The sequence below is a fragment of the Rhinatrema bivittatum genome, chromosome 1 (genome assembly GCF_901001135.1).
Source record: "Rhinatrema bivittatum chromosome 1, aRhiBiv1.1, whole genome shotgun sequence".
Lineage (NCBI taxonomy): Eukaryota > Metazoa > Chordata > Amphibia > Gymnophiona > Rhinatrematidae > Rhinatrema > Rhinatrema bivittatum.
Genome location: NC_042615.1, coordinates 263,978,718 through 264,002,499, shown reverse-complemented (window position 1 = coordinate 264,002,499; position 23,782 = coordinate 263,978,718). Strand labels below are relative to the sequence as shown.

Genomic DNA, 23,782 nt, shown 5'->3' with positions numbered 1-23,782 from the left:
TGAGGGAGGCAAAGATTCTGGTGAGGAATGCAGAAGTTTGGGATATTGCTTGGTCCACCAGGCCTATAACCGGAACTGACTTCGCCTGGTGGTCCCCTTTTCCAAGGGTGTGCTCGCGTGCGCTGTGAATTACTGGGAATAGCGACAAACAATATGTCAGAGTCCGGTCTCCGGGCCCTGTGTGGGATCTTGGCACGCTTTGTGAGTGGTTCCTGCAATTGCCGGGACATTCTCTTCCTCCGGGAGACTGAGAAGATGTCAGAGTACACTAAGTGAGGAGGTGAAGAAACTCTGAATCCGGGTAATCGGACAGTGAAGCGACATCCAAAAAAACCATGTCACGCATCTCCTCCGATGTGAAGACCCTCTGAGCATTCTGTGATCCTTCGGATCATGCCCCTTGGGGGGGGGGGGCGGTGTTTATGACCAGCGTTGGCTCTCGTGCCGGTGTGGGGCGCTACTTCCATTTGCGTTGGTTGCGTGGAGGAATTGGACCTGGACTGCGTCACTTGCGAAGATTTAGTTTCCGGATAATCTGTGTGTCACCCAGCTGCAAAGCACGCAGCTTCGTTCGGGAATGGTTGGGATGCTTTGAGACCCGACACACTGCACCTTGCGTCGGTCTCCTGATAAACTGCGTCGTGCGATCAGACTTACGATGCAATATTGCCTCTTTCGACTGGATGCTGCCCTTGGTTACCCACGTCGTGTTCGACGCCACATGCGCTGCATCTGGCGACCAGTGGTCTTTTTCATGGCTTCTCAATACAGAGTCACTGCCCGGGCTCCGGGGCAAGTCTGGGAGTGGAGGCAGAGGCATGGGGTTAGGGTTTTTGAGTCCTTACCCTGAGGCCCTAGTGAGCAAGCCCTTTTTCACTTTTCAGGGTGAACCAAGTTTGGTCCTGGTGAGGAGTGGCTGAGAGTCTCTCCAATGGAGGGGCATAGGAGCCATCGCTTCCCTCCTGAAGTCTCGGCATGTTTTGTGCTCACTGTCGCTGGGCCTGGGGAGACATGGAACGACAGTCGCAACACGCCGACTGGTCATGATCCGGGCCCAGAAGAGGTAACAAAAGATGTGGCCAACTGTGATAGACATCACGTTACTGCACTGGCAGAATTTAAAGCCAGACGGTCATGACCCCATGTTGGCATTGAGAAGTGCTGTCGAATTTGAGCTCTTTTATTCTCTTAGAAGAAGATAAAAAAAAAAACTCTAAGGGGAGTGAGAAATGAACTGCCCCGCATGCATCCAGAGAGGGTGCCAGACCACGCGGGAAAACACGCACAGCCACAAAGAGCAAAGCTCTGTAACTGCTAAGTAAAGCTCTGCCTAGTGGCTGCTGGAGGACATCCCAGACAGCATGGCTAATTCAGCCCTGCTATCGACGGGAAATATATAAAATGTGATTTCTTGAAAGTTAAAATGTTACACCTCTGATAACACCAATGTGTGTTGGCTTCGATTCTATAAAATGTGGATGTGTAGAGCTGAAAATCCTTCCAAATACATTTTTGTAGTGCAAGAAGAATTACAAGTCAAAAAACTTAAAATGACTGTCCATTTAAGTAGCTCTGAAATTTTGCCATATAGAAGTCATTAAAAATAATTTGTAAAAATCAGCATTAAAACTCACCAGATGTTGCTGAACTACCAGTCTTATCAGTCTTTGCAGTAGTTTCATTTTTCCTGGTTTGAGAAGAGAAAAAAAAAATATTGCCATTTCAAATGCAAAAAACTCATTAAAAACACCCATGCATAGAATTGAAAAAAAAAACAACAACTACATCTAGGCTTTATTTTCAAGTTTTATTTTGTTTTCTTTTAACTAAAAAACATTTATAATTTTACATTTGAAATTAAGGATGTGTGCTTTGCATTATAACAATTTTTAAATTCCCTAATTTTACTGTTTAATTTATATTACTAATAACATATCAGGTTAACAGTATTAATTTCTTTGTTTAGTATTCTTAACCTGGCAATAGGAACCTGGGTTGGGGGTCTGGCAACAAATTTGCAGCCATCCATGGATTTTTCCCCTATGTAGCAAGTTTGCTTGCCGTAAACAGGACTCTCTGTAGAGAGCAGGATTAATCAGCCATGCCACGAGTGACGGACGGTGCCAAATGCAATAATCTCTCTGAACGCATTGGTGCTTTTATTCTACTAAGCACGTGCAGAAGTTTCTGCGCGCGCATTGCCTTGTGAGCCCACGTCAGAGCTTAGCTTTTTTTTTTTAAGTTTTTTATCAATCTTTTACTTATATTGACAAACATACACTTTGTAATGCAACTTAAGACATTATTTAAGAAATCTCTACTACATTTAGCAAGAAAACTACATATATCATTCTCTTATTTTCAAAAGGAAACACTAGAGAGAGAGAGAAATTATTAAAGAAAACAGAGGAGCTTCAATTGAAACTAATACAAAATGTAATGCTGCTCAACTCCCCAAGACACAATGATCCACTCTATAAATTAGTTACAGGATTTTGTGCTCTACTATCCAAGAACTCTCATAATTGCTCTGGGTTAAAGAAAACAAGTATTACCAGAAAGCTTAATTGTACACCTACAAGGATAACGTGCCTAGAAACTTGCTCCTAAAGTTATTACTTCAGGACGCATTAATAAAAAAGCTTTACGACATAATTGAGTTGGTCTTGCCAAATCTGGATAAATCTGTACATGATCACCAAAATATGAAATATTTAGATTCTTAAAGTAACATCTCATCACGTAACTAAGGTCATGCTCAGAAAAAAAAGAAATATAGCTCTGTAATCTTCACATTAGAATTTTCTAGGTATTCAGTTAAGTTTGAAATATCTATCCTATTAAGTAATGAAATCTGCTTCGGACCCTGACTCTGAGGCAGAAACAAGATCTTTACAGCTGAACTTGATCAGGGGGAATTTTTAGGATTTTTTGTAGTCATTGTTTAAAAGTTATTGAAGGTATTTTGCCCAAAATTTTGGGAAAATTCAACAGCCTCAAGTTTAAATGTCTGAGGTAATTCTCAATAGATTGTAATCTTCGAGGAAAACATACACTCACTTATAGTTATAACAGAAGAATCTTGTAAACATTTAACATCCTTTCTCAAGGATTGAATAGATTTGAGAATGCTCTTGAAACACCTGTTGGTGATCTCTGGCTACTGAATCCAGTTTTTGGTAACAACTTCTAGACTACGGAACTGTTCCTTGTATGTAGAGGACATACCTGCAATCAAGTCCCAAAGGGACTCTAAAGTGACTACCTCTTTTTTTTTTTTTTTTTATCTCTGAGGTCTATAGATTGTTCGCTCCCACATCTTGCACAGATTCATTCCCCTCCCATACCACCGGGGAGCTTGCTCCACCGACTACACCTCTCTGCTCGGGAGCTTCTGTCTGTGCAGCAAGAAGGGGAGTTAAGACCTTGTCCGAGCAAACGCCGGCAGAACCAGCCAACTGAGTGTGCTCGGTGATATCATCCCGTGCCCCAGCAATGTCAGCGACGCCCGGGGAAGTTGAAGGAGGTTGCCGTGGATCCGGCGGGCTCAAGGAGACTTCCCCAGGCAACAGAGGGGCTCCTCTCCCTGCCGCACCAGCAGGGCTTGATGCCCTAAAGTCCAGGGAGGGGACAGCAAAGCTCAATATAAAACGCTGGCCCAGTGGAACACTGAATTTGGCTGGATAAATTTGAATTTTCCCCTTCCTTTTATGAGGTATAGCTGTAATAATGAGTATTTATAGGACAACAGAAAACAGAGCAGCGAGGGTGCCATCAGCTCAAGCAGCCATCTTCTTCTCTCCCCAGAGCTTAGCTTTAAGTAGTTAACTCTCCAGATAAGAGGCGAAGTAATAAGTATGGAAAATAAATTCTGTTACCTACAAAGAACCCCATTTATAGTAAGCAAGCTCTATTAACATGGAGGGCTGAAATAGCCATGACAAGTGGGAGTCCAGAGCTGGGGATTGTATGGCAGAGCAGCTACTGAATAAGCAACCCAGATCTCTCCCCACCCCCTCCCTTGCAAAGCAGACTTCTGGGTGAACAGGCTGCTTGAAACTGCTTACCCAAAGTTAGTGTCACTTCTGGAGAGATCATCCAGACAGTAGTGGGCTGTTAAGGTGTGAACTGATGACAGAGTTGCAGCTTTCAATAGAGATGGCTCTTAGGTGAACCACTGAGGTAACCATGACTTTACATATCTCTTAAACCTTTGACCTAGCCACCAATAGGAAAACAATTTCATCTACAGGGTTACTTGTATGGGATGAGACATGGGCTGACAGCTATTTTAATTGAGAGCTGAAGCCCCACTGCTGAGGCATGAAATAGGGATCACATACACCATGTTTCAGAGGACAACTAAGATTATTTGAACCGGTACTTGACCCAACTCTAGCAAAAATTGGACTAGTGCTTAAAAAAAAAAAGAAGAAGAAGAAACATGCTTAATCTGACATATGAAGGAATGCTGACCATAAAGAAGTGCCATGCCCAGTCAGACCAGGGTCCATCAAGCCCAGCATCTTATGTCAGAACAGTGGCTAGGCCAAGTCACATGTACATAGCAGATCCTAACAGTTGATCTATTTCTTGTATGTCACTCCCAGGGATAAGCACTGGCTTTACAAAGTCTACCTGGCTAACAACAGTTTATGGTCTTGACCTTCGGGAACTTGTCCAATCCTCTTTTGAACCTCATATTTATTATTTGCCTTGACCACTTTCTTTGGAAACAGATTCTATAGCTTTATAGTGTGCTGACGGAAAAAACCACTTCCTTCGATTTGTTTTAAATGTTTGAGTTGCTAATTTCTTGGAGTGTCCCCTAGTACTAGTGTTATCTGAAAGCATATATAATCATTCTCTATATACCATTTCCACTCCATTCATGATTTTATAAATCGCAATCATATCTCCTTTCAGTCTCTTTTTGAAGAGAAACAGCCCTAATCTATTTAATCTTTTTCTATAAGGGAGCTTCTCCATCATCTTTATCACCCTTCTCTGTACCTTTTCTACGTCCATAGTCTACCTGATAAAATTTGATATTCTGAATAGGGACAAGAAGGGCAAAGCTGACAATGAAACAGAGTGACTAAAGAAGCTGGATCAGCTTTTGCAAGTAGTCTGACAATCCTGCTTGAGAAGGTCCCATCAACAGTCAGTCACCCAGGTACGAAAAGAGATCTCCTGATGACATGTGTGTGGCACCACTAGTGTTGGGAATTTTGTAAAGACTCTCAGGACCAGCAAGAGCCCCCAAAGGAAGAACCTTAAATTGATAGTGAAAAGAATCCACTAAGAATCTGAGATATTTCTCAAGAGGCAAATACATGAGTATGTGGGCATATACATGTCTTTCAGAACCAAGGCACATACCCCACCCTCCCTTTTGGACAAAGGGTAAGACTATTAGTAGCGTTCATTTTGAATTTCTCCCTTAAGCTCTTGCTCAGCCTTAGAAAGTCCAGGATAGGCCCCAATCCATGATTTCTTGAGGATAACGAAAGAATGGGAGTATAACCCCTCGCCAGGGGTAAGTTCTCTCACCCAGTGGCTCAGAAGCAACTACATCTCAAGACAGAGCTAAGTCAACTGAGACTGATCCAGATTGAAGGATCAACATTGATGCAGCACTGGGGAATGAGAGATGCGACAAAAACAAAACAAAGCATACAGTTTAAAGGATCTGAAGGTCTTGAATGATCTTCCACCACTGTTTGAGGAGCAGGTGAATCTTCTGCCTAACCAGAGCAGTCAAGAATCAGAGGGATAGGTCATCAAAAACTAGGTCCAGACTTGGGCTGGGTTTGTTGGGGCATCTTATGCTGACGTCTCCTATGCAGCCATCCATGCACCTGCAATTGCTGCAGTGGTCAGCACTGGTGGTGTGAAATATTGCTAAAATTGCGGAGGGGTGTTTCAGAAATAAGGACTGAATGCTACATTCTGCTCCTTAAACTGGGCCATGGTTTCCCTGGTCTTAGGAAGAAACTGTCCCTTGTTCTGGGAACATCAGCCAATTTAATATCCTTGCACAGGTCTCTGGCTCTCAACCAGGCTATTCTATGTTCCACAATTCTGAAGGCACGGCATAGAAATAGAAGGGATTCCCACTTGTATGAATTGCTCATTCTAGGACAAGTTGAAAAGCATCTCCCTTATCCCCAAAGAGTAAAGAAGATCACGAGATCTGTGGTTTTGTCTGGCGTTTCCAGATGTAGAGGACCACCAGAAGGCTCATCTGCATACTGCTCCCAGCATCCCCCCGGAAGAGGAGTCCAGAGGTCACCGCAAGCGATCCAGGGATTGACTTCCAGAGGCCCCACACCCTTTGCAGTAGAGGAGGACCGGAAGGCTCATTACATACTGCTCCCAGTGGTTAAAGAGGATTGATAAATATAGCTTTCAGAAATTTTTGGACTTATAAAAGTTTGGTGAAAGGTGAAATTGAGGGATATATTCTTTAGAGTTTGTATGTGTCTGATGTAATAAGCAAGCCAGAGATAGTTAATTCTAGTGTCTGTCTTTCCCACCCACTCAACCCTTGATTTTTAGGCACGAGACACTTATTAAAAATCAATCAGGGTCTTATCTAAATCATACTATTGTACCAGCCCTTATTGAAAGATTAATCATCCCCTTGTAGGATGATTAATCATCCCCTTGTAGGATGATTAGCTGATTAATTAGTAAATTCACCTGTAAATTTTAAGTACTCTCATTCCTACTCTCTTAATATCCTAATCTTAACTAGGAACTCAATAAAAACTAAGATGAAGGCAGCAGTCCAGCAGAAAGAGGGGGGCTTTCCAGTCTTTTGCATTGAATGTCACATGTATGATTTTTTTGCCAGACGGTGAGAGATGTATGTGTGCACTCGAGGCAAAGAGCTCCTGGCTCTCAGGGAACGAGTCCGATCTCTGGAGGCTAGAGTAGCAGGCTTGGAGCAGCTGAGGCAGACAGAGAGGTACATTGATGAGACCTTCAGGGACATAGTAGCCAAGTCCCAAATCCAGTCTGGCAGCCCCAGTGCTGCCTCAGATCAGAAAGGTCTCCCAGCAGGAGATCACCACCCTGGTGTGGAAGGAAGTGATCCTGTAGCAAGGACCTGTTCTCCAGGTGATGTATTGTCCTCTCGCACTGAGGACAAGTCTCCCAGGGCTACTGCCCAGGAGGGAAGGGTTAGGCCCGGCATCATAGTTGGTGATTTAATTATTAGAAATGTAGATAGCAGGGTAGCTGGTGGATGTGAGAACCACCTGGTTAACTTGCCTGCCTGGGGCAAAGTTGGCATACCTCACGCATAACCTAGATAGGATTATAGACAGTGCTGGGGAGGAGCCAGCTGACGTGGTACATGTGGGCACCAACGAAATAGGAAAATGTGGGAGAGAGGTTCTGGAAGCCAAATTTAGGATTTTAGGTAGGAAGCTGAAATCCAGAACCTCCAGGGTGGAATTCTCTGAAATGCTTCCTGTTCCACGTGCAGGTACCCAGAGGCAGGCAGAGTTTCAATGCGTGGAAGAGACTATGGTGCAGGGAAGAGGAATTCAGTTTTGTAAGGAACTGAGGAAACTTTTGGGGAAGGGGGAGACCTTTCCGAAAGGATGGGCTCCACATTAACCAGAGTGGAACCAAGTTGCTGGCACTAACTTTCAAAAAGGAGATAGAGCAGCTTTTAAACTAGAACAAGGGGGAAAGCAAACGGTCACTCAGCAGTGCATGGTTCGGAGAAATGTATCCTTGAAGATACTAATGAAACAGGAGAGTTAGGGCATCCCAACAGAGAGGTTCCAATAAAAGCAAACTTAGTCCATGTGCCTATATAAAAAATAAATAAATAAATAAAAAATCACTGAAGCTAATGATTTCCGAATTATCCCTAACAACTGAAAAGCATGTTAATACAAACAAAAAACACAATATGAAATGTCTGTATGCTAATGCCAGAAGTCTAAGAAGTAAGATGGGAGAGTTAGAGTGTATAGCAGCAAATGATGAGATTGACATAATTGGCATCACACAGACTTGGTGGAAGGAGGATAACCAATGGGACAGTGCTATATCAGGGTACAAATTATATCGCAAAGATAGGGAGGATCAACTTGGTGGGGGTGTGGCACTTTATGTCCGGGAGGGTATAGAGTCCAACAGGATAAAGATCATACAAGAGACTAAATGCTCAGTAGAATCTATATGGGTAGAAATCCCATGTGTGTTGGGTAAGAGTATAGTGATAGGAGTATACTACCGTCCACCTGGACAAAATGGTCAGACTGATGATGAAATGCTAAGAGAATTCAGGGAAGCTAACCAATTTGGCCCAGCAATAATAATGGGAGATTTCAATTACCCCAATATTGACTGGGTAAATGTAACATCAGGACTTGCTAGAGACAAAGTTACTGGATGTAATAAATGACTGCTTCATGGAGCAATTGGTTCAGGAACCAACAAGAGAGGGAGCTATTTTAGATTTCATTCTTAGTGGAACGCAGGATTTGGTGAGAGAGGTAATGGTGGTGGGGCCACTTGGCAACAGTGATCATAACATGATTAAATTTAAACTAATAACTGGAAGGGGGACAATAAGTAAGTCTGCAGCTCTTAACACTAAACTTTCAAAAAAGAAATTTTGATAAAATGAGGAAAATAGTTAGAAAAAAACTGAAAAGTGCAGCTGAAAAGGTTAAAAGTGTTCAAATAAGCTTGGACATTGTTTAAAAATACAATCCTTCCACATTAAGAAAGGTGGAAGGAAGGCAAGACTATTACCATCATGGTTAAAAAGTGAGATGAAAGAGGCTATTTTAGCCAAAACAAATCCTTCAAAAATTGGAAGGCTCCATCTGAAGAAAATAGGATAAAACATAAGCATTGTCAAGTTAAGTGTAAAACATTGATAAGACAGGCGAAGAGAGAATTTGAAAGGAAGTTGGCTATAGAGGCAAAAACTCATAATAAAATTTTTTTAAAATATATCTGAAGCAAGAAACCTGTGAGAGAGTCGGTTGCACCATAAAATGACCGAAGGGTTAAAGGGGTTCTTAGGGAAGATGAGGCCATTGCAGACTACATTAGAACATAAGAACAACTGGGTGAGACCAAGGGTCCATCAAGCCCAGCATCCTGTTTCCAACAGTGGCCGATCCAGGCCATAAGAACCTGGCAAGTACCCCAAAACTAAGTCTATTCCATGTTACTGTTGCTAGTAATAGCAGTGGCTATTTTCTAAGTCAACTTAATTAATAGCAGGTAATGGACTTCTCCAAGAACTTATCCAAACCTATTTTAAATCCAGCTACACTAACTGCACTAACCACATCCCCTCGCAACAAATTCCAGAGTTTAATTGTGCGTTGAGTGAAAAAGAACATTCTCTGATTTTTAAATGTGCTCCATGCCACCTTCAATAAGCGCCCCCTAGTCCTTCTATTATCCAAAAGAGTAAATAACTGATTCACATCTACCCGTTCTAGACCGCTCATGATTTTAAACACCTCTATCATATTCCCCCCTCAGCCGTCTCTTCTCCAAGCTGAAAAGTCCTAACCTCTTTAGTCTTTCCTCATAGGGGAGCTGTTCCATTCCCTTTATCATTTTGCTCGCCCATCTCCGTACCTTTTCCATGGCAACTATATCTTTTTTGAGATGCAGCGACCAGAACTGTACACAGTATTCAAGGTGTGGTCTCACCATGGAGCGATACAGAGGCATGATGACATTTTCTGTTTTATTCACCATTCCCTTTCTAATAATTCCCAACATTCCGTTTGTTTTGTTGACTACCACAGCACAATGAACAATTTCAATGTATTATCCATTATGACGCCTAGATCTCTTTCCTAGGTGGCAGCTCCTAAAATGGAACATAACATCGTTTAACTACAGCATGGATTATTTTTCCCTATATGCATCACCTTGCACTTATCCACATTCAATTTCATCTACCTTTTGGATGCCCAATTTTTCATTCTCACAAGGTCTTCCTGCAATTTATCACACTTCGCTTGTGAAGTATCATCTGTAAATTTGATTACCTCACTCGTATTCCTTTCCTGATCATTTATAAAAATATATTGAAAGGTAAGGGTCCCAGTACAGATCCCTGAGGCACTCCACTGCCCAATCCCCTCAACTGAAAAAATTGTCCATTTAATGGAGAAATTACTTACATGATAATTTCGTTTTCCTTACTGTAGACAGATGGACTCAGGACCAATGGGTATAGTGTACTCCTGATAGCAGTTGGAGATGGATCAGATTTCAATCTGACGTCATCACTACATATACCTGTGCAGGAAGTGCAGCTCTTCAGCATTCTCCTCGAAAAGCATTGTGGATATATGTGTGACTGACTAATTTGAATAACTTGGATAACTTCATAACTTGGTTAAAATTTATAACTTGGTTAACTTGATTAACTTGAACTGGTTGGATTGACTATAGCAGGAGACCGCCAGTGCACTCAACTGGAAGCGTCGACACCCGGAAGGGTGGAAATCCTCATCATGGGTAAGCCATGAAAACATGGCTTACCCATGATCATTCAAATTCCATGTGTAACGGCATCCAAGGGTGGGATGCTGAGTCCATCTGTCTACACTAAGGAAAACGAAATTGTCAGGTAAGTAATTTCTCCATTTCCTAGCATGTAGCAGATGGACTCAGGACCAATGGGATGTATAAAAGCTACTCCCAAACCGGGTGGGAGGCTGCCCGTGACCCACTTAATACTACCCTTGCAAATGCCGTGTCCTCCCAAGCTTGAACATCCAGGCGGTAAAATCTGGAGAAGGTGTGGATGGAGGACCATGTCGCCGCCTTGCTAATCTCGGCGGGTGACAGCATTCTATTTTCTGCCCAGGATATTGCCTGGGCTCTGGTAGAATGGGCCTTGACTTGTAGAGGCGGTGGTTTGCCTGCTTCTACGTAGGCCGCCTTGATGACTTCCTTGATCCAGCGGGCTATGGTTGCCCGCGGGGCCGCTTCCCCTTGTCTCTTCCCGCTGTGAAAGACGAAAAGGTGGTCCATTTTTCGTACGGGTTCCGACATCTCCAGGTATCTGGAGATAAGTCTGCCGATGTTGAGGTGACGTAGACTTCGAGCTTCTTCCGAATTCTTCAAGTCATCCGGTGATGGTAGCGAGATGGTTTGGTTAAGGTGAAACTGTGATACCTCTTTGGGAAGGAACGAAGGGACTGTGCGTAGCTGTATGGCTCCCGGGGTGAGCCTGAGGAACGGTTCACAGCAGGACAGTGCTTGTAGTTCTGAAATGCAGCGGGCTGAACAAACCGCCAGCAAGAATGCTGTCTTTAACGTTAACAGGCGGAGGGACAGCCATCGGAGGGGCCTGAAAAAGGTTCCTGCTAGGAAATCCAGGAACAGGTTGAGATTCCAAAGAGGTACCGGCTACTTTAGTGGTGGGCGTATATGCTTGACACGCCTTTCAGGAAGCATGACACGTCCGGGTGAGAAGCTAAGATGTCGCCCTCACTCTTGGAGCCGTAGCCAATGCGGCCACCTGTACCTTGAAGGAGTTGAGGGACAGCCCTTTCTGTAAGAATTCTAGGATCATGGGTATTTTACTTGAGCTTGGCTTGATGTCGTGGTCTTCACACCAGGCTTCAAATCCTTATGTATGTTAGGGATGTGGAGAACTTGCATGCTCGGAGTAGGGTGTCGATTACAGACCCCCAGTATCTGCTCCTTCTCAGGCGAGCCCTCTCAATGGCCAGGCCGTAAGAGAGAATTGAGCTGGATCCGCGTGGAGGATCAGTCCTTGTTGGAGCAGGTCTCTGTGTGGAGGCAGTCCCTAACTGCTATGGAGACGGAAAATACTGAAGAGCTGCACTTCCTGCAGGGGTATATATGTACTAGGGACTGACATCAGATTGAAATCTGATCCATCTCCAACTGCTATCAGGAGTAAACTATACCCATTGGTCCTGAGTCCATCTGCTACACACTAGGAAATCCTACTTTCTGTTTCCTGTCTTTTAACCAGTTTGTAATCCACGAAAGGACATCGCCACCTATCCCATGACTTTTTACTTTTCCTAGAAACCTCTCATGAGGAACTTTGTCAAACGCCTTCTGAAAATCCAAGTATACTACATCTACCAGTTCACCTTTATCCACATGTTTATTAACTCCTTCAAAAAAGTGAAGCAGATTTGTGAGGCAAGACTTGCCCTGGGTAAAGCCGTGCTGACTTTGTTCCATTAAACCATGTCTTTCTATATGTTCTGTGATTTTGATGCTTAGAACACTTTCCACTATTTTTCCTGGCACTGAAGTCAGGCTAACCGGTCTGTAGTTACCCGGATCGTCCCTAGAGCCCTTTTTAAATATTGGGGTTACATTTGCTATCCTCCAGTCTTCAGGTACAATGGTTGATTTTAATGATAGGTTACAAATTTTTACTAATAGTTCCTTCAGAACTCTGGGGTGTATACCATCCGGTCCAGGTGATTTACTACTCTTCAGTTTGTCAATCAGGCCTACCACATCTTCTAGGTTCACCGTGATTTGATTCGGTCCATCTGAATCATTACCCATGAAAACCTTCTCCATTACGGGTACCTCCCCAACATCCTCTTCAGTAAACACCGAAGCAAAGAAATAGTTTAATCTTTCCGCGATGGCCTTATCTTCTCTAAGTGCCCCTTTAACCCCTCGATCATCTAACGGTCCAACTGACTCCCTCACAGGCTTTCTGCTTCGGATATATTTTTAAAAGTTTTTACTGTGAGTTTTTGCCTCTACAGCCAACTTATTTTCAAATTCTCTCTTAGCCTGTCTTATCAATGTCTTACATTTAACTTGCCAACGTTTATGCTTTATCCTATTTTCTTCTGTTGGTTCCTTCTTCCAATTTTTGAATGAAGATCTTTTGGCTAAAATAGCTTCTTTCACCTCCCCTTTTAACCATGCCGGTAATCGCTTTGCCTTCTTGCCACCTTTCTTAATGTGTGGAATACATCTAGACTGTGCTTCTAGAATGGTATTTAACAATGACCATGCCTCTTGGACATTTTTTTTTACTTTTGTAGCTGCTCCTTTCAGTTTTTTTCTAACAATTTTTCTCATTTTATCAGTTTCCCTTTTGAAAGTTTAGCTCGAGAGCCTTGGATTTGCACACTGTTCCTCTTCCAGTCATTAAATCAAATTTGATCATATTATGATCACTATTGCCATGCGGCCCCACCACCGTTACCTCTCTCACCAAGTCCTGTGCTCCACTGAGAATTAGATCTAAAATTGCTCCCTCTCTCGTCGGTTCCTGAACCAACTGCTCCATAAAGCTATCATTTATTCCATCCAGGAATGTTATCTCTCTAGCGTGTCCCGTTGATACATTTACCCAGTGAATATTGGGGTAATTGAAGTCTCCCATTATTACTGCACTACCAATTTGGTTAGCTTCCCTAATTTCTCTTACCATTTCACTGTCCGTCTCACCATCTTGACCAGGTGGACGGTAGTATACCCCTATCACTATAGTCTTCCCCGACACACAAGGGATTTCTACCCATAAAGATTCAATTTTGTATTTAGTCTCATGCAGGATGTTTATCCTGTTGGACTCTATGCCATCCCGGACATAAAGCGCCACACCTCCTCCCGGGTGCTCCTCTCTGTCATTGCGATATAATTTGTACCCCGGTATAGCAAGTGTTGCTTACCTGATGTAACAGGTGTTCTCACAGGACAGCAAGATGTTAGTCCTCACGAATGGGTGACATCGAGGATGGAGCCCAACCACGGAAAACTTCTTTCAAAGTTTCTGGAACTTTGACTGGCCCCTACTGGGCATGCCCAGCACAGCACCAACCCTGCAGCCAGCAGGGGTCCCCCTTCAGTCTTGTTTCAAAGCTACAGGAAGTGCCAAAAAATAAAATAAGAAAAACGAACCCAACACCGCGGGGCGGCGGGCGGGTTTCGTGAGGACTAACATCCTGCTGTCCTGTGAGAACACCTGTTACATCAGGTAAGCAACATTTGCTTTCTCACAGGACAAGCAGGATGGAGCAAGCCTTTAAGAAAGCGTGTTACAAGGGGTTGTACTGAAATAGGGACACCCCCGATACCTTTATGGAAGGCGGCTACCGCAATGACATGCATTCGAATGGAAGAGGTCTTTAGACCTGATTCTGACAAATGCCAAAGATAGTCCAAGAATTTAGGAATTGGACAGGAAAGGGGATCAAGGGACTGCGAAGTGCACAATGATGTGTACCTTTTCCATTTGTAGGAGTAAGATTTTCTTGTGGAAGGCTTTCGTGAAGCGATGAGGACACAAGAAACTGAATCCGATAGGTTAAGTGGTTGAAGGACTAACCTTTCAACATCCATGCAGTCAGGGACAAGGCTTGGAGATTGGGATGGAGGAGGCATCCATCGTTTTGAGTGATCAGATGCGGGTCCGTTCCCAGGGGAATGTGTCTGCGGCTGGAGAGATCCTGGAGTATGGGAAGCCACACTTGGCGTGGCCAGTGCGGTGCTATCAGGATCATGGTTCCCTTGTCCTGACGTAGCTTCACAAGAGTCTTCGACAGAAGAGGAAGTGGAGGGAATGCATAAAGCAGACCGGTTGCCCACGGGAGGGAGAATGCATCCCTGGGCTGAGAGTGCTGAGACCAAATGAGAGTGCAGTAATTGGCCACATTGTGGTTCTGAGGGGACACAAAGAGGTCTATGTGGGGATAACCCCATTTCTGGAAAAGAGAGGTCGCTACCAAGGGATTGAGTGACCACTCGTGTGGTTGGAAGACACGGCTCAGCCGGTCTGCCAAAACATTTTCTACTCCCGGCAAGTAGGTGGCCCTGAGGTACATGGAACGGGAGAGGGCTTCTGCCCAAATCTGCGCAGTTTCCTGACAGAGAAGGAAGGAGCCTGTGCCTCCCTGTTTGTTGATGTACCACATGGCCACCTGGTTGTCCGTCTGAATTAAGATTATGTGATTTGATAGGCAATCTTGAAAAGCCCGAGAGCGTATCGGATTGCTCGAAGCTCTAGGAAATTTATCTGGTGTTTGGCTTCCTCTAGAGACCAGAATCCTTGAGTTTGTAGACCGTTTACATGGGCTCCCCAGCCGAGGTTGGAAGCGTTGGTGGTGAGAATTACTTGAGGATCTGGGTGGGTGAAAGGGCAAGCCCTGTAGGAGGTTGGACTGATTTTTCCACCAGGCAAGAGACAGACGGAGTGTGTCGGTGATGTGAACAATGGTCGACAGAGGCTGAGTGGCTTGGATCCATTGTGATTTCAGAGTCCATTGCATGACTCTCATGGCCAGACGGGCCATTGGAGTCACATAAACTGAGGAGGCCATGTGTCCCAGCAGAATGAGAAATTGGCGTGCTGTTGCTGTGGGTTGAGACTGCAACTGGCAAGCTAGGGACACAAGGGTTTGAACACGTTGATGAGGAAGGCAGGCTTTTGCCTGTAAAGTGTCCAAGTCTGCTCCAATGAAGGATAAGGTTTGAGATGGGAGTAAGTAGGATTTCTCGTAGTTGACAAGAAATCCTAGAGAAATTAGAGTTCGGATTGTCAGCGTCAGAGAAGACCGAGCGGTTTGCTGGGTTGTGGCCCTGATCAACCAGTCGTCCAAGTAGGGGTAGACATGGACGCCTGCCTTCCTGAGGAACGCTGCAACCACTACGAGACATTTGGTGAAAACTCGTGGTGCGGATGCTAGGCCAAATGGGAGCACTCTGTATTGATAGTGGTTTTGGCCTACTAGAAACCGGAGGTATTTGCGATGAGACTGAGTTATCGCAATGTGGGTATAAGCGTCTGAGGTCTAGAGAGCAGAGCCAGTCCTCTTTGCAGCAGAGGGAGAAGCGAGCCCAGGGTTACCATCTTGAACTTTTCTCTGTGAAGGTACTTGAGAGCCCGTAGGTCTAGGATTGGTGGAAGTCCTCCTGACTTTTTTGGGATCAGAAAGTACCTGGAATAGAACCCTAGTCCGTGTTGTGAGAGAGGAACGGGTTCTATAGCGTTGGACTGGAGGAGAAGGGAAACTTCCTGCTCTAGAAGAACAGAGTGGTCGGTAAGTCTCCACGCTTGCAGAGGTGGAGAGTCCGAAGGAAGAGTTAGGAAGTTTAGATGGTAACCTTGTGCAATTATCGCTAGCACCCATTGATCTGTGGTGATGTGATGCCATGTTTCTGTAAAGTGGCTTAGTCGACCTCCTACTGGTATGTTTGGTAGAGGGACTAGGCATCTGCTCTCTAAGTGAAAGTCAAAACCCTGATGCAGGGCCTGGTTGCGGAGCTGTTGTGGGCTTCTGCTTTCGAGGTTGGCGAGGCTGAGGCTTTTGATACGGCCTCGTTGACCTAGACTTGGTGTGTGGGGGATAATACTTCCGTGGACGGAAGAATGACATTTTGGGTTCCCTCTTAAAAGGTTGTTTAGAAGGGAAGTCAGAAGGAATGGATGAAAGCTGCTTAAGGGTCTCGTGATGATCCTTTAATTCAGCAACTATTTGGTGAATTTTCTCACCAAACAAATTATCCCCTAAACAGGGCAGGTTGGAGAGCCTGTCCTGAACCTCCGGGCGAAGGTCAGAAGACTTAAGCCAAGCCCAGCGTCTTGCTGAGATGGCTGTAGCAGATAGTCTAGTGGAAGCATCGAAGATGTCGTAAGATGTTCTTATCTCATGCTTTCCAGCTTCAAATCCTTTAAGTACGAGGGTTTGAAGGTGTTTTATTTATTTATTTAGAGATTTTTATATACCGCAGTACGTAAAGATATACATCACCGCGGTTTACATTTGACAATAACTTAGCAACAGGCTTTACAATTGACATTATTAATAAGTATTAATTAGAATTAATTACAAATAACAGGATTGACGGAAAACAGGCTGTATAGACCGTGGACCATCCATTAGTGTTTAACATACAAATGAAGTTGAAGTAACTAAAAACATTTACGAACCAACACTAAAACCATAGAGCATATAATACAATAACGGTGCTGAGAGGGAATACAAGTTCTATATTGAACAGAGGATAGTTCTATTATATAAAACCAATTAAAATATCATAATCGGGGATAGTGCGGGCAAAAGGGAGGGGAAGAATTTTGGGGGGGGGGATAGTGGGTAGGAGGGACAAGGAGCAGGGGGATAAAAGGGGGGTAGCAAATTGAATGGCATTTCAGTTTAATTGGATATCATTGTGTGAAAGCTGGTTCAAATAACCACGTTTTGAGGCCTTGTTTGAATTTCTTATGGCAGGGTTCCAGACGCAGGTCAGTGGGCATCTTGTTCCATAGGTTGATTCCCGCTATGGAGAAAGCGCGGTCTCTTGTGGTCACGTGTTTGATATGTTTAATTGGCGCAGCTGCAAATTTAGCTTGATGGATATTTCTTATTGGTCTCTTAGAGGTACGGAAAACAAACTGCTCCGAGAACCACTGCATCTCTTGGTTATAGACCGACTTATGAATAAGGGAGAGAACTTTAAAGATAATTCTAGATGCTACTGGAAACCAATGCAAGAACATGAGAGCTGGTGTAATGTGATCATTGTGGCGGGTATTGGTGATTAGTCGAGCTGCTGCATTCTGTAACATCTGTAAAGGTTGAATTGAGTTTTTAGGGAGACCTAAGAGTAATGCGTTGCAGTAGTCAATTTTTGGTAGTATGGTAGCTTGCAATACCGTCCAGAAATCTTGTGGATGTAGAAGAGGTTTAATTCTTTTTAGCGTGTGAAGTTTGAAGTTTGTTGGAATTGTTGTGTTGTTGGAATTGTTGTTGGAATTGTTCTGGTAAGGTATCTGAAAATTCTTGTATCTGCTTAAAAATGACCCTGTTGTATTGGGTCATATACAGCTGATAAGAAGCTATCCTGGAAATGAGCATGGCTCCTTGGTATACTTTTCTGCCTATACTATCTAGGAACTTGCTCTCCTTGGTAGGAGGTATGGATGAGTATGGCTTCATTCTTTTAGCTTTCTTTTGAGCGGACTCTACCACAAAAGAGTGGTGGTCTAGCTGTGGTTTTTGAAAGCCAGGTGCTGACTGTACAAGGTAAGTAGAGTCAACTTTTTTTGATTACTGGAGCAACAGATCCAGGAGTTTCCCAATTCTTTTTTAGAAGGTCTAGAAAAACCTGATGAATTGGAATGGAAGTGATGACTTTTGGGGCATCCAAAAATTGGAGTAATTCCATCATTTGGTGCCTGTCATCTTGCCCCGATTGAAGCTGAAAAGGGACCAACTCTGACATTTCCTTCACAAAATTTGTGAAAGAGAGGTCCTCAGGGGGAGAACGCTTTCTGCTTTCAGCAGGAGAGGGTGGTGAAGGTAAATCATCGGTATCTGTGGAAGTATCATCACCACAGGTGTCATAAGGGTCAGGTTGTTGACCTGTAGGACCACAAGGGGGTTGGATACCTGAAGGTCCCGGCTGAGGCTCCGAGAATTCCGAAGGAATCACCAGAGGCATCGAAAACACCTTCGGAGGCATCGGTGCGGGCATCGATGGAGCCGATGTGCGTATCGCCCCGGAGGAATGTATCGGTGGCGATGGACAACATGGCATCGATGGGACTACTCCCGAAGGAGGAATTCGATACGGTGTTTCTGCACCCGATGAAATTGGCATCGGGGAGCGCATCGGTGCTGTCGGTGACCCAGGTATAACCGGTGGAAGGGCGGTCATGAGCGCTTCCATCCGGGCGAGCAGCCGTGCCAGTGCTGCTGGAATCGGGTCGGTGACTGGAGTCGGTGCCGAAGGAGTCTGGAACCGTTGCATCGCTTTGTCGATGGCCTCCTGGACCAGCCGGTCCAGTTCTTCCCGAAGACCTGGGGTAACAATACCCGGCTCCGCAGAAGAGGGAGGCTGAGCCGGAGGGACCACCGTCACCGGTGGAATCGCGGCTCCCAAACCCCGATGGGGAGAGGGTTGCCTCAGTATCTCAGAAACAGAGGTGGACGGTGCCACTTCTGGTCGAGACTTCTTCAGTGGCGGCTCGGACGGTACCAAGGTCGATGACATCGATTCCTCGATGGTCCGAGACTTGCGATGTCGATGACTATGCTTTTCCCTCCGATCCCCACGATCCTCGGGGGAAGGGACGGGAGTCTATGGTCGTGGAGACGTCGATGGCAGACGGTCACTGGGAGGTTGCCGACGATGGAAGGACTTAGACGGTGCCGGTTCTGAGGACGTCGATGCGATGGACGGCGGAGTGTGAGCATGGAAAAGGAGTCCCATCTTCTCCATTCTGGCTTTGCGACCTTTTGGTGTCATAAGGGCACATTTGGTGCAAGTCAGGACATCATGCTCACTCCCTAAACATAATACACAGACTCTGTGAGGGTCTGTGATAGACATGGTGCGCGTACAATCTGGGCACCGACGGAACCCCGACGCCATGGCCATTGACCAAAAATTTAGCCGCGGGACGGTCGACGACCAGCAGGCCGCGAAGGCCAAACTCGACGGTAGTCGGCGAAAAACGGCAAAAAACTTACCAAAACACTGCGGGCTAAATTTAGATAGAGGAGGGACCCCTGTGGGGCGAATTTTACTTCAAAGAAGTTCAAGAAGAGTTTCCTGTCAGGAATGTGGTAAGAGCTCCTTAACCGCGTGGCTACTGCTGCGCGGAAAAAAGAAGACTGAAGGGGGACCCCTGCTGGCTGCAGGGTTGGTGCCAGGCTGGCCATGCCCAGTAGGGGCCAGTCAAAGTTCCAGAAACTTTGACAGAAGTTTTCCGTGGTTGGGCTCCATCCTCGATGTCACCCATTTGTGAGGACAACCATCCTGCTTGTCCTGTGAGAAAGCACTGTCCCATTGGTTATCCTCTTTCCACCATGTCTCTGAGATGCCAATTAAGTCTATGTCATCATTCACTGCTATACATTCTAATTCTCCCATCTTACTTCTTAGACTTCTGGCATTAACATACAGACATTTCAAAGTTTGTTTTTTGTTTGTATTTTCATTCTGCTTTTTAATTGATAGGGATAAGTTAGAATTTTTTTAGCTCAGGTGAATTTTTAGTTACAGGCACTTGGACTATTTTTCTAATTATTGGAACCTCACTGTCGGGATGCCCTAATTCTAATGTATCATTAGTATCCTTTGAAGATACCTCTCTCCGAACCATGTGCTGCTGAGCGACTGTCAGCTTTCCCCTTTGTTCTAGTTTAAAAGCTGCTCTCTCCCCTTTTTAAAGGTTAGCGCCAGCAGTCTGGTTCCACCCTGGTTAAGGTGGAGCCCATCCCTTCGGAAGAGACTCCCCCTTCCCCAAAAGGTTCCCCAGTTCCTAACAAAACTGAATCCCTCTTCCTTGCACCATCGTCTCATCCATGCATTGAGACTCCAGAGCTCTGCCTGCCTCTGATGACCTGCACGTAGAAAGGGAGCATTTCAGAGAATGCTACCCTGGAGGTTCTGGATTTAAGCTTTCTACCTAAGAGCCTAAATTTGGCTTCCAGAACCTCCCTCCCACATTTTCCTATGCCATTGGTGCCCACATGTACCACGACAGCCGGCTAATCCCCAGCACTGTCTAAAATCCTATCTAGGTGACGCGTGAGGTCCGCCACCTTCGCACCAGGTAGACATGTTACCAGCCACCCAGCTATCTACATTCCTAATAATCGAATCACCAACTATGACGGCCGACCTAACCCTTCCCTCCTGGGCAGTAGGCCTTGGGGAGATATCCTCAGTGTGAAAGGACAATGCATCACCTGGAGAGCAGGTCCTTGCTACAGGATCCTTTCCTGCTGCACCTGGTTGGTGTTCTCCCATCATGAGACCTTCTTCCTCCAAGGCAGCACCAGGGCTGCCAGTCTGAAGTTGGGACTTGACTACTATGTCCCTGAAGGTCTCATCTATATACCTCTCTGTCTGCCTCAGCTCCTCCAGGTCTGCCACTCTAGCCTCCAGAGATCGGACTCATTCTCTGAGAGCCAGGAGCTCTTTGCATCGCATGCACATGTACAACTTCTCACCGGTGGGTAAAAAATCATACATGTGACACTCTATGCAAAAGACTGGTAAGCCCCCCTTTTGCTGCTGGACTGCTGCCTTCATCTCAATTTTGATCAGTTCCTAGTTAAGTTTTAGGTTGCTATGGGAGTAGGAATGTGTCTAACGCCCTTTGTTTTTGTTGATTTTTTTTTTTTTTTTTTTTTGTGAAAGTGGCACCTGCCTATAAATTAAGGGATGAGCGAGGGGTGGGAGGGTTGGGAAATACAAACAGTCTAACTTCAGTTAGTCAGCCAGAGTGAGTCACTGATCTCTTGATTAACAAATGTTGGTCCCTATTCAAACCCAATCACACTACCTCAACACCTTTCCAAGGTGAGTAACTGAGCTGAACTATTCAACTTTTTTTTACTTAGGTATACACTGCTCCTAGCTTATTTCTAGCTGCTGGCTACTTTTTGGGTTTTTTTTTTTAAATACAAACACTCAGTTCTTTAAAAGTCTTTAAAAGTCTGGATGTACTAGACTAGCACCCAATACAATAAGGAGATTAGCGCATCCAAATCAATGTGCAACCAATAGAGTTCATCCCATATAAATTCCATGTAGATGAGGTTATTACCTATTACTTCCCCATGCAAAAAATCTCTAAGCACTCACACTTTTTAACACAGCAAATTTAACTCCAGCCCCAAAGGTGGCTTTAAGTCAATCTGCAAGTCAAGGGCTCATGAGAAGTTAAAAAAATAAAAAGTTATGGTGCTCTGTGGTTCCTCCTAGTTAGTATCGTGACACTTAAATTTACTGCATGCAGTGTTTAAAAATAAAGGACTTAATTTTTTTTAAAAATTCTGGATGCACAATGTACACACACAATAGCAAGGGACATCCAGCAATCTCAGCAAAATCGCCCAGAAGCAGGATAAAAGCGGACGCTCCTATTGAGTGTCTGTTGCAATTGTGGGCACCCAGGGTATTTCAGCACTAGGAACACACAATTCTTCCTTAGCGAGTCCTTTTTCACACAGCCCCTCATTTTCATACTGCATCGGGCACCCAGGGTATGTGGCTGTGCATGCTTTAAGAAAACAGACGCCTAACATGAGTGCATCTTATTGAATCAGCCCATCAGTACATAATCCAGTTGTATATGTCCAGTTGTACAAGACAATGGTCCCCTTTCCAAGATGGTTATTCCTACTTGTAAATAAGTTAAATAGCACAAGTTGCAGGGCAGACATTTGTAGTGTCACCTCGCAACTTAGGAACTTCCAACTAACATGAGTATACAGCTTATTTGATCTTTAGAAAGAAATTACTAACTTGACTTTACCAACTAGTATTTTAATAGGTATTTGTTAAGTTAGTCTTTCAGGTTGCTAATTTTGTATTGTTTGTTTTAACTTTTTAATTTTTATTGTACACTCCTTTGCATGTCTTTAACTGGTTGGGTAAGCATTCTATAAATGGCTTAAATAAATTAATCTGATAGATCTAATTTTCATGCATACAGTTGATCATTGTTTCCTGACCCTGTCCTGGAGGCCCATCTAATCACTTCTGTTTTCAGGATATCCATAATGAATGTACATATGATATATCTATATACTCTGGAGATCGAATATGTGCCACACATATGCACATATTGGAAACACTGGGTTAGAAACACGCATATGGACAACCCATGCTAATGTATGCAGCAGAGAAAGATTTAGTAAAAATAGTTGCTTGATTTTAAATATTGCTAACCTTAAGGTTTGGGGGTAACATGCAAGGAGTGGCAGTTACTACCATAAGAAACTTGCTGGGCAGACTGGATGAACCGTTTGGTCTTTTTCTGGTGTCATTACATATAGGCCGATTCAGTAAAAGTCGCAGGAGAGCGGGCAAGTGCCTGCTCTCCTGTGCGCGCGATTCAGGGGGAAGAACATGCATATTAGGGCCCGCGGTAAAAAGAGGCGCTAGGGACACAGGAGCGGCAGCTGTCAGCGGGTTTCACAGCCGACACTCAATTTTCCCGGCGTCTGTTCTCAAGCCCGCTGACAGCTTCGGGTTCGGAAAATGGACGATGGCTAAATTGAGCATCCGTCTTCCGACCCGCGGGCCGCCGGCCAATTTAAATTTTTTTTAAATTTTGGGGCCTCCGATTTAATATCACTATGATATTAAGTCGGAGGGTGTACAGAAAAGCAGTTTTTTCTGCTTTTCTGTACACTTCCCCGGTGCCGGCCGAAATTAAAATGTGCGGCTTGGCCACACATTTTACTTTCTGCATCGCGTGGGAATAATTAATAGGGCCATCAACATGTATTTGCATGTTGCGGGCGCAATTAGTTTGGGGTGGTTTGGTCGCACGTTTTTGGTGGTTTTCCTGCAGGAATTCCGAAAGGATAGAGTTTTGCCATGGCTCTGCTCTCAGGCAAGCCTGCTTTGGAAATATTCCATTCTGCCATCACCAGAGTCCTTACAGTTCTGTAGAAAGGGAAGGTCCTAACCAGTCTGCAAAAGCTGTTCTACCAAGACTCCAACTGGACCTTCATTAATACCATGCTCAATCCCCGCATTGCCTCCTACCAGCTCTACATGAGCAACCTCTGAAAGCAAGTGCAGGAGGTGGCGAAGCAGCTGCCTCAAAAGCAGCAACGCCTTATCACTGGTGCATCAGGGCATGGAAAGCGGAAAACACGAGGATTGTGTAACCTACAATGTGTTCAAGATGGCATTGCGAGTCTCTGCAGGGGGAATTGGAGCCCGCAGAATGGCATGGCTGCGGGCCTCAAATCTTCGACCGGCGGTACAGGAAACACTTGCTGACTTTACT

The 23,782-nt window shown here is 44.7% G+C and overlaps 1 protein-coding gene across 5 annotated transcripts in view; it reads right to left on the bottom strand.

Moving 5' to 3' along the window:
• ZNF638 (zinc finger protein 638) overlaps window positions 1-23,782 on the bottom strand; it is a 497,682-nt gene that overhangs the window by 222,949 nt on the left and 250,951 nt on the right. For all 5 annotated transcript variants that reach the window (XM_029594449.1, XM_029594439.1, XM_029594458.1 and 2 more), the window contains exon 10: window positions 1,635-1,687. In XM_029594449.1, coding sequence (XP_029450309.1) covers window positions 1,635-1,687 — 53 coding nt within the window. The remainder of the gene's footprint in view (window positions 1-1,634; window positions 1,688-23,782) is intronic.